Source organism: Neophocaena asiaeorientalis, unplaced genomic scaffold (genome assembly GCF_003031525.2).
Source record: "Neophocaena asiaeorientalis asiaeorientalis breed wild unplaced genomic scaffold, Neophocaena_asiaeorientalis_V1.1 scaffold43, whole genome shotgun sequence".
Lineage (NCBI taxonomy): Eukaryota > Metazoa > Chordata > Mammalia > Artiodactyla > Phocoenidae > Neophocaena > Neophocaena asiaeorientalis.
In genome coordinates, this window is record NW_020173674.1 from 12,449,892 (window position 1) to 12,467,992 (window position 18,101).

At 42.1% G+C, this 18,101-nt stretch overlaps 1 protein-coding gene across 1 annotated transcript in view; it reads left to right on the plus strand.

Annotated features, from left to right (window-relative positions):
• The first annotated feature begins 9,363 nt into the window (after positions 1-9,363).
• The window catches only part of NUP160 (nucleoporin 160), a 53,561-nt gene continuing 44,823 nt past the window's right edge, over positions 9,364-18,101 (plus strand). Inside the window, exons 1-7 of the mRNA XM_024749343.1 lie at positions 9,364-9,485; positions 9,740-9,851; positions 11,408-11,618; positions 12,215-12,437; positions 13,772-13,850; positions 14,740-14,854; positions 15,602-15,760. Coding sequence (XP_024605111.1) covers positions 9,386-9,485; positions 9,740-9,851; positions 11,408-11,618; positions 12,215-12,437; positions 13,772-13,850; positions 14,740-14,854; positions 15,602-15,760 — 999 coding nt within the window. The 5' untranslated portion in view covers positions 9,364-9,385. The remainder of the gene's footprint in view (positions 9,486-9,739; positions 9,852-11,407; positions 11,619-12,214; positions 12,438-13,771; positions 13,851-14,739; positions 14,855-15,601; positions 15,761-18,101) is intronic.

Here is an 18,101-nt window from a genome sequence, read left to right on the forward strand (position 1 = left end):
GGGTCACGAACCCATGTCACCTGCATCGGCAGGCGGACTCTCAACCACTGAGCCACCAGGGAAGCCCCTAAAATTATTCTTTTTATATGTAGATGTTTTGCTGACTTCTTGAACATGTTTTAGCCTTGTGTCTTAATTTCAGCTTTTTCCTATGTGCAGACTTCTGAAACTGGAAGAAAACCAAAGGGATCATGAAACCCAACTTCCCTGTTTTACAGATGAGTAAACTGAAGCCCAGAGAACTGAAGTGACTTGCCCAAGGTCAAGTGGCTAGTTAACAGTGGGAAGTAGAGGGACTTCCCTGGTGGTCCAGTGGTTAAGACTCCGCCCTTCCAATGCAGGGGGTGTGGATTCTTTTCCTGGTTGCAGAACTAAGATCCCACATGCTGCACGGTGCAGCCAAAAAATGAGAAGGAAAAAAAACAACAGTGGGAAGTAGAACCCATACCCCTGTGGACTCTAATCTGTGCTAGGCTGTCCCTGGGTGTGTCTAAATGAAATAAAATTTTCTGACTCATGGTGGAATTAGCAATCAACACTCAGACCTGTGTCTATTTTCTGTAAGTAAATGTAAGCGTCTGCTTCCTTTGTCTTGGACGTGGTTGCTAGCAGCTAAAAGGATTTTTAAGTAAATTTAAAGAATGGATTCAGACACAACTAACAGAACTGCTTGACTAAATTCTTGGGTATATCAGTTTTCCTTTCTGAGCTACTTCTTCCCTATCAGAAAAATTAGAATTCCAACACGTACTTCTTAGCCTCTGACAGGGACCTTGTAGAAATTAAGTAGCTAAACGCGGATATATCTGCAGAAGCCTTAGAAATGTCATTTAAGGAAAAGGCAGTTGAATGATAACAAAGGGCACATTTTCTGTTAAGTGGTCTGTCATATCCCAAGAAAGTTCATTTCCTTGCCTGTACAGTCTCTAGACAAGGAAAAATCTCAGACTTGGCATTGGTAAGGAAGAAGAGGGCGATGGAAAGGAAGGGAGAGAATTGTTAGACTTCTTGGCTGGAGTTCAGAAACAAATAGTTCCCGAGCCTGGCATTGTCAGGGGCCAGCGTCAGGACCAGCCCAAGAAGGCAGACAAGGAACATTACTGTTCCTGACTTGGCTCTGCACACCGTTACTCAACAGAAACTGATGCGTAAGCAGGATCCTAGAGGATGCAAGAGGAGTATAAACAATCGCTGGGTGCGGACCTGTGGTTGCCTATAGAAGCTTTGCCAGGCCCAAGATTATAGTCGTACATTCTTATTTAATTTCCAGACATTTTGCAGGATTTGGGCGATGACAAAAGCAAGCTAAAACAAAACTAAAGTCTGGGATTTAGAAAAGCATTGGCCTCTGACCTCAAACTGGAGCCTCTAATCAAAGTCCTAACACTTGCTCAGGTCAGTGAGCATCCTTGCTTTGCGATATGAAAATGACCTATTTGCCTATAAACATCTGTCAGCACCTGCACCAAATTGAAACTTGGCAGACAAAATGAGGAAGGGGTAATACTTCTTAAAACTCTATTTTTATGGTTTGAAGCTTTTTACTCTTTGAAGGACTAGAACAGGAGAGAGAGTTAGAGAACTCACAGGAGGTGATGAAAGGAGAAAAGAATTAAACAGATGGCAAAATCTCCCAATTGTTATTAATTGCCATCATTGTTTTGCTGAGGAAGATGCAAAGACATTACCCGTGACGAAAGAAGTGACAGCCCTGAGGTTTTAAGAAAGGACGGAATGAGAATGGAGCATTTGAAGTGGGTGCGACGTCGCAAGAATCTAGATTCAAATGAGAATCTATACTTAAAAAACCTGAATCGCTAGATTAATTATATTGTGTACTTTCACAGGAAAAAGCAGCTCTGGGTTTTGTGTACATGCAAGTAAAACTGTTTACTGCATCAGCTTTGATCTTGGTCTTTAAGCTCAATATTAATTATATTTTATTGAGATGGCTTAATTGTCCCTGTTAAGCCTGTCTACACATCTGGTTCCTTGTTGATGCCTCCAATTCCACCACTAGAGTTCCACTTCTTTGAATTAGATGGTAAATTGATTACTTATCACATGTTAATTCCAGTCAACTGATAGCAGCTGTCTGAATCACTGTGTTGAAAGGATATTGAGGTAGGAAAGGACTCCCACAACTGATTAGCAAGATGAGCAAGAGAGGAAAGAGTGACAATGGTCTGTGGGTTAAGGGAATGTGTGTTGCAGTACCCATACCTCTGGGAAGGGCAATTTATTAAGCTTTTCTATCACTGGCATCTCAGCATGAATTCATCTCAGATCATTTCCAATGCTGGTTTCAATAGGTATAGCACACATAGAAGCAAAATTCAGGATATATGGTTCAAGCAAGGACTTTCTTTTCTGGTTTTGTGAATTAAGTACATGCAAGCTCTTACAAAGATATAAAAATAACATTTAAGTAAGCATGTAATGAACCACAACATATTGAAATTTATGAGAAATATTATAGGAAAGGTGAAAAAGATCCAAGGCATATGGTCCCCACGGATGCGTCCAAAGCACAGGAAAATCAGGTCTGGGTGGGAACCCTGGGCTTTCAGGGGCCATCAGAGGACCCTGCTTTCTGAAGTCATGGTGGTTTTCTAAGCCAGTAGAAAGAATCATGTAAAGGGAATTGAAATGTCACCAACACACTTTGCTTATTCCACAATTTTGCTTTTTAAAGAAACTTCTCCTGATGGGCTCTGCTCTGGGGGCTTCCTGGGGAGAATTTCAAAATTCTAGACAGAATGTTGGGGCAATTATTAAGAACCTACAATGTCATCCTGGTTTCCCCATGAGTTACCAACCCTACAGTGATGTCTTCTCTGTTTCAACAAGGCCCAGGCATATTAAGGTTCTCTATACTGGGGTCAGATCAACCTTTCAAAAAAATTTTTTGAACTATTTACAAAGTTTGGTTTGAGATCCAATAAAATTCTTATAGCAAATCTAAAACAAGAATGTCTAATAGAGTACTTTAAGCACTGAGTTGTAAGGAAAGACATTTAAGTAAATCTAAACTCTTCAGTAATAAAGGAAAAGCTCTTGCAAAAGGTCCCCAGCCTTCTAAAAACCACTCCTCACCCCAGTCCTCTCCATGCTTCTAAGACTTTTTGCCTGTAATGCTCTTTCTCCTTTTGGTACATATCTCTTTTATATTAATTAACATATTTTCCTGTTATCTGTATTTCTCCTTTGTCTCTCTGTTAAACTGGCAGAGTCCCAAAAGCAGAGAGTGTGAAAGTTTTATTCTGTCCACAAATACTATTTCATGAACAAAGAGGAAGTGCTGGTCACAATGCTAGGCACCAGTGATAACAACAGAAAACGAGGCAGATAAGACCCCTGACTGCACAGAGCCTATATCCTGAGGGATCTTTCTAACCCCAGTGACTAGCACATGGTAGGCGTGCAATCAAGACTGCAAGAATAAATGAAGCTCCTGCCAGGAATCTGAAATTTAGTCGCTATGATTAACACAGCAACAAAGGTGAATGGCAATTAAAAAAAAAGAACAGAAATAGAAAATCTCAAGTCATTTGCATTGTGGTTATATCCCAAGTCATTTCTGCTATCACTAACAGCTATTACTGAAAGTAACTGTCCAAACAGCAGGAAACCACATTCCTAGAACCCAAGAAGATTTCGTAAAACATATTCAATGTGAAATAATGCTAACTTCAATTAAAGAAATTACCTAAAATATTAACTAAGATCCTTATAAATGTAAGGCATGACTATGACTTCTTACAATACTCCTTGAATTCACCATGTCTAGAACATGGACATGAAGGTCAAAGAAGGCTTTGTAGTCAGGAAAACACTAAGCAGTAATCGTTTTTTTCAATTTTAGAATCTTTTACTAATAAAATGTAGTAAATTAATCTTAGTGAATTTTCCCATACCTTAGTAAACCCAAACATGCTTCTGTACAAACACAAAATCCCCATACTCACCAAAACAAAATGAAAAATCTGGGTATTTTTAACATATGGGGAAAATGACAATAAAGCAGTGCTTCCCCAATTTTTTCCCATAGAACAATGGTCCAATGAGTTGTTCCTTGAAAAGAGCATAGAGTCTGGGAAACACATCACACATAAGGCCCAACTGGAGGTTTACAAAGCACATTATCATATTAATGTCTCTGAAAAGTTCTGCAGGAAAGAAATATGTTGAATTTCATTTATCATCATTTCCCATGCTTATTTCAACCACTGATTTCTTCTTTTAAGGAATAGCTCTTCAGTTAGTTTAGGAAAATCTGCTTTAAAGTTCAATTTACAATACCCTTCACTTATACTTAGTGGTGACCTAGCAAACCAAGACAATAGTGTTAAGCAATAAAAATATTTTTCCTATGAAAGTATCTCTAAATAAAACTTGCTGCACAAACAATAATCTTGGTAACATTCTGCATTATGTTTCTAAACGAAGTCACCCCCCTAACCACTAGATGGCGATATAATTCCACTTATGTTACAACCATACCATGCCAGTATATTAATAGTTCAAAGGGTAATTGAGTGTTCTAAGAATGTATATGCGCGTTTATTCATCTTTAGTCACTCTTTCAAACACTTCCTCGGAAATTTTAAGTTCTGAGGGCTCTGATGGATGCTGAAAATAAGAAGAGGAATGAGACAGTTGTCAAAAACTATAATTCCTGGATTCCTGGGAAACAAAGATGCCCCATCAATTTACCAACCACTTTTTTTGGAAAAAAAAATAAAAGAAAGAAAGAAGATGCCCCATCAATTTACCAACCTTATTTTTTGACAAAAAAAAATGAAAGAAAGAAAGGAAGAAACATGACTACATTAGGCATATTGATTGCATGACATATTCTTGCTTTTTTATCTTAAACATTTTATTAATTTTTCACAGTTAAGCCATTTATTATGCAACAAAATTTTAAATCTTTTTTACTCTTTTTTTAATACATAAAAAAATTTTAAGTATACATCACAGAAGTGAGAAAATGTGATGTATGGAGAGCACTGTGATAGACAAGTACCTAAGAAATTATCACAGTCTGAACTAAGTGGCACAAAGGTCACAGGTTGGGTGACTCTGAAGTCAATTTTGACTCAGGGAGGACATGCCAGTCCTCAGTCCCAGGGAGCATTCTGAGCCTTGAAATTAAGGAGAGATGAAGGTGAAGACCCAGCCTGCCTCCGACTTTTAGGCCACAGACCCTAGAGCTTTAGTGTCAGGAAAGAGCTTGAAAGTCAGTAAGTACATCATCCTCTTCTAAGAAACTGATGCACAGAGATCTTGGGGGACTTCCCAAGTGAAAAGAGGTTAGCTGAGACAGAGCTAGACCTTGAATCCCAGTCTTCTGATGCCCGGCTGATGTTCTTTCCAATACTGCATCATCAATTTCACAATTGAGGAAAGATCCTCGCCTAAACTCTTTCCAACTTCTTTTTCCCTGCTGGTTCCCAGCTGGCTGCCCATCCTTAGACAAGAGGTGATGTGTGACTGTCTCCTACAGGATTCTCCGAAGCAACACTCTGAGGCAGAGATTTGCACACAGGAGGTTTGTTGGAGGACGCACTCAGGACGAGCACTTCTTAGGGACTAAGCGAGGCAGGACTGGGCAGAAGAGAAGTTGAAGCCTCAGATGATCCCACTCAGTGCTCTGGAGCTGAATGGTCCTTCACAGTTGTTCTAGATCCAGGCAAGAGGGCAGGACCTTCAGATTTTCCACAATGACCACTCACTGGATACAGGGGGCATAAGCATACGCAAGGCAGCTAAAAGCAAAAAAAAAACAGTGAGCTAACATCAGGGTGTTGGCAGGGTTCCACTCCTTTCTGGAGACTTTAGGGGAGAATCTGTGTCTGTGCTTTTTCCAGCTTCTAGAGGCTGATCATATTCCTTGCTCATGGCCCCCTTTCTCCATCTTTATATGCCAGCCATTTCGTATAACTCTAACCTTTCTTCCGTCCTCACATCTCTCTCTTTCTGACCTCAACAGGGAAGTGTTCTCTCCTTATGAGGACTATGTGATTAGACAGGGCCCACCTGCATGATCCAGGCTCATCTTTCCATCTGTAGATCCTTACCTTACTCACATGTAGTACAAAGTCCCTTTTGTCATGTAAGGTCACAGGTTCCAGGGATTAGGAAGTAGACATCTTGCGGGGGTGGGGTGGGGGCAGAATTCTGCCTACCACAATCTGGATTATATATTTTTTGCAAGAATAATTTATATGTTCATATCAGCATTATTCATAATAGCCAAAAAGTGGAAATAACCCAAATGTCCAGCAACTGATGTATATATGTGTGTATATGAGTGTGTATGTGTGTGTATATATATATATATATATATATATATATATATATACATATATAGTATAGGCAAATGTATAGAAACATAAGTAGGTTAGTAGTTTCCAAGGGCTGAGGAGGGGGCACGGTCAGTGACTTCTGGGTGATAAAAAGGTTCCCAAATGAGATTGTGGTGATGGTCACACAATTATGTGAATAGACAAAACCACTGAATCGCACAGTTTAGAGGGGGGATTTTATGGTATGTGAACACTATCTGAAGAAAGTTGGTTAAAACTGCCTTACAGGGAACTCCCTGGTGGTCCAGTGGTTGGGACTCCTCACTTTCACTGACGAGGACCCAGGTTCAATCCCTGGTCGGGGAACTAAGATCTTCCAAGCCACACAGTGTGGCCAAAAAAACCAAAAACAAGCCTTACAGGTGATGTTGCATCCTTCATTTGATAGCACACCAGGAGGCACCTTATATCTGGTTGTCCTTATTAGTGAGTAATGCTAAGATTGAACTCTGGGGCTTCCCTGGTGGCACAGTGGTTGAGAGTCCACCTGCCGGTGCAGGGGACACGGGTTCGTGCCCGGGTCTGGGAAGATCCCACATGCCGTGGAGCGGCTGGGCCCATGAGCTATGGCCGCTGAGCCTGCGCGTCCGGAGCCTGTGTTCCGCAACGGGAGAGGCCACAACTGTGAGAACAGTGAGAGCCCCGCATACCGCAAAAAAAAAGATTGAACTCTGGGTTAAGGTGATGACAACTGATCGAAATTACATTTTTAACAAGTGTTTCAGAAAAGTTATCTACCTTACAAGGATAATGCTGCTTTACAAGGATGCTATGAGAATGAAATCAGAATGTGACATGATTAGTAAATCATAAATATGGTGGGTAAAAAAAATGCCCCCCCCCCCAAGAAATATGTCCACATCCTAACCCCTGGAACCTGTGAATATGTTACCTTACATGGCAAAAGGTACCTTGCAGATGTGATTAAGTTTAAGTATCTAGAGATGGGGAGATTACTCTGGATTATCTGGGTGAGCTCAACCTAATTACATGAGTCCTTAAACGCAGAGAACCCTTCCCTGAGATCAGAGAGAGATATGACACTGCTGGCTTTGAAGATGAAAGAAGGGGGTCACTAACCAAGGAATGTGTTGGCCTCTAGAAGCTGGAAAAGAAACGGAAAGAGATTCTCCTTTACAGTCTACAGAAAGAATACAGCCATACAGACACCATGATATTAGCCCCATAAGACCTGTATTGGATTTCTACGGAACTGTGAGCTAACAGTATTGTTTAAGGCACTAAATCTACGGTAATTTGTTCTAGTAGCAATAGAAAACCCATACGATAAAGCACACAGAACTCTAATAAGAAGATGACATCGCAAGTGAAATAGTTCAATATGGTAAAACCCAAATTTCCCCAACCCATGGATAAAAGCACAGTTACATTAAAAATGTGAACAAAGGGCTTCCCTGGTGGCACAGTGGCTAAGAATCTGCCTGCCAATGCAGAAGACACGGGTTCGAGCCCTGCTCCGGGAAGATCCCACATGCTGCAGGGCAACTAAGCCCATGCGCCACAACTACTGAGCCTGCGCTCTAGAGCCTGCGTGCCGCAACTACTGAAGCTCGCACACCTAGAGCCCATGCCCTGCAACAAGAGAAGCCACCACAATAAGAAGCCCACGCACCGCAGCAAAGAGGAGACCCTGCTCGCCGCTACTAGAGAAAGCCCGCGCAGAGCAACAAAGACCCAACGCAGACAAAAATAAATTAAAAAAAAAAATCAGTATGGAGTTTCCTTAAAAAACTAAAAATAGAACTACCATATGACCCAGCAATCCCATTACTGGGCATATACCCTGAGAAAACCATAATTCAAAAAAAGTCATGTACCACAATGTTCATTGCAGCACTATTTACAATAGCCAGGTCATAGAAGCAACCTAAGTGTCTTATCAACAGATGAATGGATAAAGAATGTGTGGCACATATATACAATGAAATACTACTCAGCCATAAAAAGAAACGAAATTGAGTTATTTGTAGTGAGGTGGATGGACCTAGAGTCTGTCATACAGAGTGAAGTAAGTCAGAAAGAGAAAAACAAATACTGTATGCTAACGCACATATATGGAATCTAAAAAAAAAAGTGAACCTAGTTGCAAGGCAGGATTAAAGATGTAGACATAGAGAATGGACTTGAGGACACCAGGTGTGAGGGGGAAGCTGGGGCAAAGTGAGAGTAGCATCAACATATATACACTACCACATGTAAAACAGATGCCTAGTGGGAAGCAGCCGCATAGCATAGGGAGATCAGCTCGGTGCTTTGTGACCACCTAGAGGGGTGGGATAGGGAGGGTGAGAGGGAAAGGATACGCAAGAGGCAGGGGATATGGGGACACATGTATGCATATGGCTGATTCACTCTGGTGTGCAACAGAAACACAGTATCGTGAAGCAATTATACTCCGATAACGATCTATTAAAAAAAACACGAATACAGTCTCTTGAAAAACTTTCAACACAAAAGGCCCCTCTGCCCTTCACTCCCTCTCCTCATTGTCCCTACGGTCGCTTAAGAGCAAAGAAAAGGAGACAGGGTGGAGATTCACTGACTGACACAGCGACGCAGGGAGAGGTGACCGCAAGCTAGGAATCCAGCAGAGGGCGCCCATCTGCTGGGCCTCCCCAGACCTCGACCCTCGCGGGAGACTGGGCCCCGCTGCCCAGGCGGGCGTTTTTAAAATGGAAACAAGCCCGGCCCCGCCCCCTGCCCTGAGAACGCCGGGAAAATGGCGCCGCGCCTTGGGGCTTCCTAGCAGGCCACGCAAAGGTCCCCGCAGGTAGAGTCTGCAGGCTTCCCCTACCCGCTTCTCATCTGGATTCCTCCCTGCCCACCCTGTCTCCAACTAACTCGGTGGGAGCCTCACAACGCAGTGTCGGACACGCGCTTGACCTCTGCCGGCTTCTTCACGCGCCCGCATCTCCGCCCGCTCCGCCCCCGGAAGTGACGACATCCGCCGGGTCCTGCTGGTGTCCCGTCGGGCCTCGCGGTGGCGCTGAAAGATGGCGACGGCGGGAGCCGTGGAACGGAGCTTCGTGGAGCTCAGCGGAGCTGAGCGCGAAAGGCCGAGGCACTTTCGGGAGTTCACAGTTTGCGGCATTGGTACGGCGCGATCCGATCCTTCGCTTCTGGCTTCTCCCCTGGATCCCTAAATCTCTGACCTCCCGTTCATCCTTCTGAGCCCACATGCCTATAGCCCCGGAATCAGAGCTTCTTTAGTGTCCTACTTCTGCGTCTTTTCTTCCCCTTCTTTTTGTATGGATTGTCAGTCCGTCACCCTCTGCTTTGTCAGCACCCTCAGTGCGTGTCTATTCCCAGAGAACCCCCTGTGCAGGCTGACCACTTTCATTTTGCAGGAACTGCAAATGTCGTGGCCGGAGCCGTGAAATACGGTGAGAGCGCGGGAGGCTTCTGTTATGTGGAAAGTGGCAAGTTGTTCTCCGTCACCAGAAACAGGTTCATTCATTGGTAAGTGCTGTGTTTGTCAAACCCCCTGGAAGGTCGGGTTGTTCGGCGGCTGAATTTTCGAGGCTGTTCTTAAGGTGTCATCCATTCTCCGAAGTGGTCATCGACAGGAAAAGAGAAAGACTGTTTTCTATTCATATGTGAATCAGTGGAAAATTAAGGAAACCCAGAGTTCTAGAAGAGGTACCCTCCCAGGCAGCACTAAAAGCAGAAGAAATGTAGCTTAGGGGTTAAAGTCCAAAAGACCAGTTTCAGACATGAACCCATTATGTTTTTATAGTGCTTTACAGCTTCCTTCATTCTACAAATATGTTTGAGCCTTTATAGTCAGGCACTGCTAGGTGTGCTGGGGGTGAAGTGAGGAACAAAAACAATCACCATTTTCATCATGCAAGATGTAACAGTGTAAGAATAGATGTGGACCCACCTTTCATGGGGCAGTTTTGAGAAGGGGGAAGACATTATATAGCTAATGACCTCATTTATAAATACAAATTTTTCATACTTGCCTCAGAGGAAAAGTATAGGGGCTTTGAGGGGCTAATGGGAGTACCAAATATTATTGGTGGTGCTGGGAAGGCCTAAAGCAAGTCACATTTAAACTGAGATCTGAAGGATGAAAGGTTAGGCAGGCAAGGGGTTGAGGGAGAGAGCAGTTCAGCAAGTGGGATCACCGTGCACAAAATCCATGAGGTGGAAATAGAAAGAGGAGATTCAAGGGTGACCCCCAGATTTTTGGCTTGAACAACTAGAAGTTATAGAGATGTCATTAATGAGTTGGAAAAGTGCAGGTGAAGCAGGTGTTTTTGTTTCTTTGTCTTTCAGGTTTGCTGTGTCCTGGAATTCTGTTTTGGACAGGTTTAGTTTGAGATCCCTGTTAGATATACAAGTAGAAGTGTTGAGGCAGTAGTCAGGAGGTCAGTGGAGAGTTTGGGCTGAATGAGATACAGATTTAGGAATTGTAGGCATTCAATGGCATTTAAAGCTATTATATCAAAGGAGATCATCTAGAGAATGGATTCGGGTAGTGTGGTAGATGAGGTGATGGCAAGTTAGGGCATTCCCAGAATAGTGCTTTCTATGGTTCCAAAGCTACCACATGGCAGAGTTGTGCCTCAAGAAGAGTCTTCCCTGCATCCTAGTAGGAGGAAGCTATAGAAGGGGAAATACCCACATTTATAAGGTCACTGTAGTTTGACCCTGTAGTAACATATGTAGAGGCCACATTGCACTATAAGTAATGAGGGTGTGTGGTGTGAATTTTCATTATAGTGGAGTTTAATTGCTTTGAATATTGTTTTTAAAAAATGGACTATGAAGTTTGGAAATGCCTCCATTTAACAGAGAATCATATAATAAGATTTGGATTTTACACAGTGCTGTGTTTTGTAGACTATATAATGTGGTGGTTTGGAATGTCAAAATTGGTCTGAGTTTGTTTATCCAAAATTTCCAAATTGGGAGAGTTCACCTGGAAATTATTGCCATACATTTCAATGCAACAATCAGAAAGAAAAGCATAAACTTGTGTTTTAACAAATGTCTCTTCACTTTAATAGGAAGACCTCTGGAGATACATTGGAGCTGGTGGAAGAGTCACTGGACATAAATCTGTTAAATAATGCAGTTCGCCTCAAATTCCAAAATTGCATCCTCTTACCCGGAGGGGTTCATGTCTCTGAGACTCAGAATCATGTGATAATCTTGATATTAACCAATCAAACAGTGCACAGGTTACTTTTACCACACCCTTCCCGGATGTATAGGAGTGTAAGTTGGTTAAGTATAATATCCTTTAATTCCCAAAGTTACTCTGACTGTCACAAATTTAGTAATAGAGCAATGTCCTTTGGAATTGAAGAATATTTGGATTCTTTGCTGGCCCTAACCAAGCATACTATCATAGTTACTATTTAAAATGATCACACACATTTTAAGCTGCAAAAATAGTTTCATTAAAAAGAATAGCTTTGGGGACTTCCCTGGCAGTCCAGTGGTTAAGATTCCATGCTTCCACTTCAGGGGGCACGGGTTCCATCCCTGGTCTGGGAACTAAGATCCTGCATGCCATGTGGTGCAGCCAAAAAAAGAATAGCTTTCTGGGAATTCCCTGGTGGTCCAGTGGTTAGGACTCCACACTTGCATTGCCAAGGGTGCAGGTTCGATCCCTGGTTGGGGAACTAAGATCCCGCAAGCCCTGCAGCCCAGCCAAAAATAAAAATTAAAATAAATAATAGTGGAGAGCCATGATTTTAAAAAAAAGAAAAAATAGCTTTCTTTTTAAGCTCAACAATTTTTTACTTAAAAACTGAGCAAAATCCAGTTTATTTTGGTTTAACAGAGTTTTCTTTTTAATTACTCCACAGGAGTTGGTAATTGAAAGTCAGATGCAGTCAATATTCACTGACATTGGAAAAGTTGACTTCAGGGATCCTTGCAACTATCAGTTAATTCCAACAGTACCTGGACTCTCCCCTAATTCTACCACCTCGGCAGCCTGGCTTAGCAATGACGGGGAGGCTCTGTTTGCTGTACCATCTGCCTCTGGGGGAATCTTTGTTCTTAAACTACCTCCTCATGACGTACCTGGTAAGAACAGGAACTGAGCATGAATTTAACTTTAAACCAAGGAATACTGGCATTAAAACAGATGTTAGAAGTCCAGGGCCATCATCCAATGCAGGAATTGCTTCTGTACTACCCTAAGATGATCATTCATTATTGCTTGCATTATGACTCCCTAATGCTTTACTGTTTTTTTCCTAAGAGGGCGGCATTTTATATAGTGAACGAGGAACTGTCCAGCTTACTGGAGTATGGGAAAACAGATAACTGTAAGGTGACCTATTCTAAGGGCTTTAGTAGACATGAGTTGACTGGTTTTCTACCTTCACTTTGTGGTATTGTAACTAAAATAAGTTACCTGAAACAAGGAAGCTCAGTGCTGATACTCTGCTCCAAGTCACCACTCCTCTTACCTGGATTATTGCATTTGCTTCCTAAATAGCTCCCCAGATCTGTCCTTACCCCTCAGCAGAAACTTCTCAGGAAGACTGATACATTTTAAAACCCAGGGTGAGTCATGTCATTCCACTACTCAAAGCCCTCGGATCGGGGCTGTTCTTCATCTCACTCTGAATAAACCCAAAGTCCTTACTGCGACACCCCACTGCCTCTCTAATCTCATCGTCTCATTCTTTCCCCCCTCCTCTGAACCGGCCACATGCCTTCTTGCAATTCCTTGAACATACCAGGTACACCTAGCTCAGGGCTTTGGCGGGGCTAGTCTCCCCAGCTACCAGTGTGGCTCATTCCCTCCACTCCTTTAGGTTCTTACTCAGTGTCACCTCAGTGAGTGACCTGACCACCTTTCTAAAATTGTAACACAATTTTAACACTAACACAATTGTACACATGCACCCCATCCCCGTTCACTATACCCTTTCTATGTTTTATTTTTCTCCACTCTTTACATTCTACTTAATTTGTTAACTGTCTCTGCTTCTCCCTTCCTGCCAATGGAATGTAAGTTCCATGAGGACAGGAGTGTTTTAATTTGTTCTATTTACTGCTGTATCTCTAGCATCTAGAACTGTGCCTAGCACATGAAAGGTACTCGGTGTTTCTTTTGGAAAGAATGAGGTGTTGCTTCTGAGCAGCAATATGGGTTACTGTTTGTAAATGGCAAAAATTTCCCCTAGGAATATAAAAATGCTGTTGTTATTGTTCCCATAATGATTCAAAATATTTTAGGTATGGTGTATGTGGAAAGGTACAGCCTAAGACTTCTTAGTATAGAAATGTAGAAGCCTGTCACCTGTTATAAATTCCTTGTTCATGGTTGCATCCTTCTTGCCTTTGGGCTTCACTAAGTATGATCAAGAGGTGCCTTGGATATCATTGGTCTATTTTCAATCTTGTAGGGATGGTGTCAGTTGTGGAGCTGAAACAGAGTTCAGTAATGCAACGATTGCTTATAGGCTGGATGCCAACAGTTATCAGGTGAGTGGTCTCTGGTCGGTAAATCATAGGGCCCAAGAACTTAATCTTTTGCCCTGGTCAACACCTGTTAGTACTTCCAGTCTGACTCCAAGGCAAATAAACATTATACTGGAAAGGAGAAGGGTCTACACAACGTTACATTCCATCTGAGAAGAGCTGCACTCCAGAGCCCACTTCATTTGGGACTTGACACTTTGACAACAGAAATTGGCTTACTATACTTCTCACAATATCCATTTCAGTGCTCTGCCCAGACTTACCAAATCCAATTTTGTGTAATATTAGAAGTAGAAAGTTTGATGGTTAGAACAGTATTCCATTGATATCTAGAGCTTTTTAAAATTTATCAGAATAATGGATATAAATCAAATAGAAAATGTAGTTATCTTTTTTTTTTTAATTAATTTGTTTATTTTTGGCTGCGTTGGGTCTTCGTTGCCACACGCGGGCTTTCACTAGCTGCGGCGAGCAGGGGCTACTCTTCGTTGCAGTGCACGGGCTTCTCATTGCAGTGGCTTCTCTTATTGCAGAGCACACTTCTAGGCACGTGGGCTTCAGTAGTTGTGGCGTGTGGGCTCAGTAGTTGTGGCACGCAGGCTCTAGAGTACAGGCTCAGTAGTTGTGGCACACAGGCTTAGTTGCTCCGTGGCACGTGGGATCTTCCCAGACCAGGGCTCAAACCCATGTCCCCTGCATTGGCAGGCGGATTCTTAACCACTGCACCACCAGGGAAGCCCAGAAAATGTAGTCATCTTATACCAGCCTATAATCTCTTTTCCTTTTGTTAAGAGTGTGCATTTATAATTTTATTTTATCTCGTAAATTGCAAATTCTAACGATGAGGTAATTTGCAACAATAAAACTCTAAAACTTGGCCTTATGTTTTCAGAGGTGATCAGGGGCCTTCAGATCGTCCCCTGAGTCTTGCTGTTCATTGTGTCAAGAACGATGCCTTCATCTTTGCTCTATGTCAGGATCATAAACTACGAATGTGGTCTTATAAGGTAAATGTTACATTTATAGTTACTGCAAGTTAAAATAGGATTGCAAATTGAAGGGGAATTGAAATAAATCTTGCTTCTCATAATATGATCAGATCTCTTAGATTAGAAATTATGGGGCATTTCCAGATTCAGACAGTTTCATTTAGCTTTATTTTTCATACATTTCTCCCCTAACTTTTTGTATTTTTATTTTGAAAATTATGAGTCCTACAGAAACATTGAAGTGGTACAGAGTATACTCTTCACTTCGAAACAAATGTATTTTTATCTTTATTTATTTTATTTATTTATTTATTTATTTTTGCGGTACGCGGGCCTCTCACTGTTGTGGCCTCTCCCATTGCGGAGCACAGGCTCTGGACGCGCAGGCTCAGCGGCCATGGCTCATGGGCCCAGCTGCTCCGCGGCATGTGGGATTTTCCCGGACCAGGGCACGATCCCGTTTCCCCTGCATCGTCAGGCGGACTCTCAACCACTGCGCCACCAGGGAAGCCCAACAAATGTATTTTTAAAATGCAAGTTGGTAAAATGGTTTTCAACATTTGCAAACAAAACAGCTGATGATTTTATCTATCAGACTAAAGAGATATTTTCATCTCAGCCCTTTAAAAAAAAACCCTTAGGGCCCTTCAGACAAATTAGATACAGTGCTAGATGTAATGAATGTGCATTCTTTAAAAAGGGAAGGAGTTTGTTTTTCTTCCTGAATATTCTTTAATACTGCTTACTAAATGTTTTCTTGGGCAGGAGCAAATGTGCCTGATGGTAGCTGACATGCTAGAGTATGTCCCTGTGAATAAAGATCTTCGGCTCACTGCTGGGACTGGACACAAATTACGATTTGCCTATTCCCCTACCCTGGGAGTCTGCCTAGGGATATACATGCATGCACCAAAGCGAGGACAGGTATGAAACAAATAAGACACGTATCAAGTTATTCTGTATATACTGATATGGGGAAGTAGCTATAGACTCATTGAGTCTATTTAAGCTTTTCACACCAACCTAGATGTATCTTGTGTTGTTTCCACAGAGATGGTAGGTTTTGTGCTAATATGTGAATTAAAAGATCTTGAAGGAAAAGTCAGGATGAAAGGGAGTAGAGAGTTTAAAGGAATATGGAAGGAAAAGTTAACCAAAACTAAGCAAGAAAGAGCCAATTTGAAAGTCTGGGTGAAAAAATGGAGTTGTGAAAGGGATGTAGGTGTTATTAAGAGGTACAGGGGAAGTTAATTTTTAGAAGTACTTTTGCTCATCATCTAATCGCTAGCTGTTGTATGTCAGTGAGGTATTTAGGGTACAATACAATAGTATAATCACGTAATAAACAGCCACGGGAATTCCCTGGCATCCCAGTGGTTAGGCCTCTGAGCATCCAATGCCAGGGGCCTGGGTTCAAAGGGGAACTAAGATCCCGCAAGCTGCGTGGCCAAATAAATAAACAGCCGCTTGTTGGGTATTGTGTGTTTGGCATGTTGCCAGGCCCTTTATGTACATTAATAGCAAACGCTTGGACTGTGCTTATTACTCACACACTACACATATCATCCATTTAATCCTAATAACATTCCAGTGAGGCAGGGTTTGTCCTCACTCTGCCGGAGCCCTGATTCCCCATGCTGGGTGCTGCTCTGCTTGGTGCCCTCCTCACTCCTATTGGGCTCTGATATCCCACTCCAGGTTGCCCTTCCACATGGATGCCCTCCTCACCCTACTTGGGCCCTGACACTCTGTACTAGTCCACCCCCCGCCCCATGCAGTGGACACCCTTCTCACCTACTTGGGCTCTAGTCCCCAGCGCAGGCTGCCACTCTCTGTGGACACTCCTCACCCTGCTTGTTTTCACCCTGCCCCAGACCTTCCATATATGTGGACACCCTCTCTCCCTACTCATACGCCTCACCCTAAGCCAGGCTACTCCCAAATATGAAAACTCTTCTACATTCTTGGGTTCTTGGTTCATTCTGCAATCCCCTCCTTGGGCTCATAATTTGTTAGAATGACCCACATAACTCAGGGAAACACTCACTTACATTTACTAGTTTATTGGGTGATAAATGATGAAGAGGTATGTAGGGCAAGGTCCAGAAGGGTCTCGGTATTGAGGTGCACCACCCTCCCAACACATGGATGTGTTCACCAACCTGGAAGCTCTCCAAATCCCATACCTTAAGAATTTTTAAGGAGGCTTCATCACATAGGCATCATGGGTTACTAATTCAATTTCTAGCCTTTCTTCACTTTCCAGAGGATGGGAGTTAGGGCTGAAAGTTTCAAGCTTTTAATTAGACTTGGTCTTTCTGGTGACTAGCTCCCATCCTGAAGCTATCCAGGAGTCCCCTCATTAGAACAAAAAGTGTTCCCATAACCCAGGATATTCCAAGGAATTTAGGAGCTCTGTGTCGGGAACCAGGGTCCAAGATCAAATATTAGAACAAAAGATGCTCCTAGCACCTCTATCACTCAGGAGATTGCAGGAGTTTTAGGAGCTCAGTGTCAGGAGGCAGAACCAGAGACCAATATATATATTTATTATTACTTCACCGATTCTGATAGAGGTTTGTTGACTCTGTAGATCATATTGGAAAGAATTGCCATCTTGGCAATATTAAGGCTTTTGGTTCATGAGCATGGTATGCTTTTCCATTTATTTAGATTGTATTTAACTTTTTTAGCAATGTTTTATAATTTTCATAGTATTAAGTTTTGCAGGATTTCTTTAATCAGTTTATTTGTATATATTTTATTCCTTTTGATACTATTGTAAATGAAATTATCTTAATTTCATTTCAGATTGCTCATTGCAGGTTTATAGAAATACAATTCATTTTTTTATATCAACCTTGTATCCTGTAACCCTACTGAACTCTTATTAGTTTTAGTAGGGTTATAGTGGAATTTTTGGGACTTTCTATTTACAGGACAATATCATCTGCAAATAAAGATAGTTTTACTGCTTCCTTTCCGATCTGGGTGCCCTTTTGTTTTTTTTTTTCCCTTAAATTGCCTTGGATAGATCCTCCAGTACAATGTTGAATAGAAGTGACAAGAGTTGTCTTATTCCTGATTTAAGAGAGAAAGTTTTTAGTCTTTCACCATTGAGTGTGATGTTATCTGAGTTTCTCATAATGCCCTTTATCGTGTTGAGGAAGTTACTTTCTATTCCTAGCTTGTTGAGTGTTTTATTAATGAAAGAGTATTCAGTTTGGTACCACGGCCTTGATTCACATTGACACCAATAATTTTA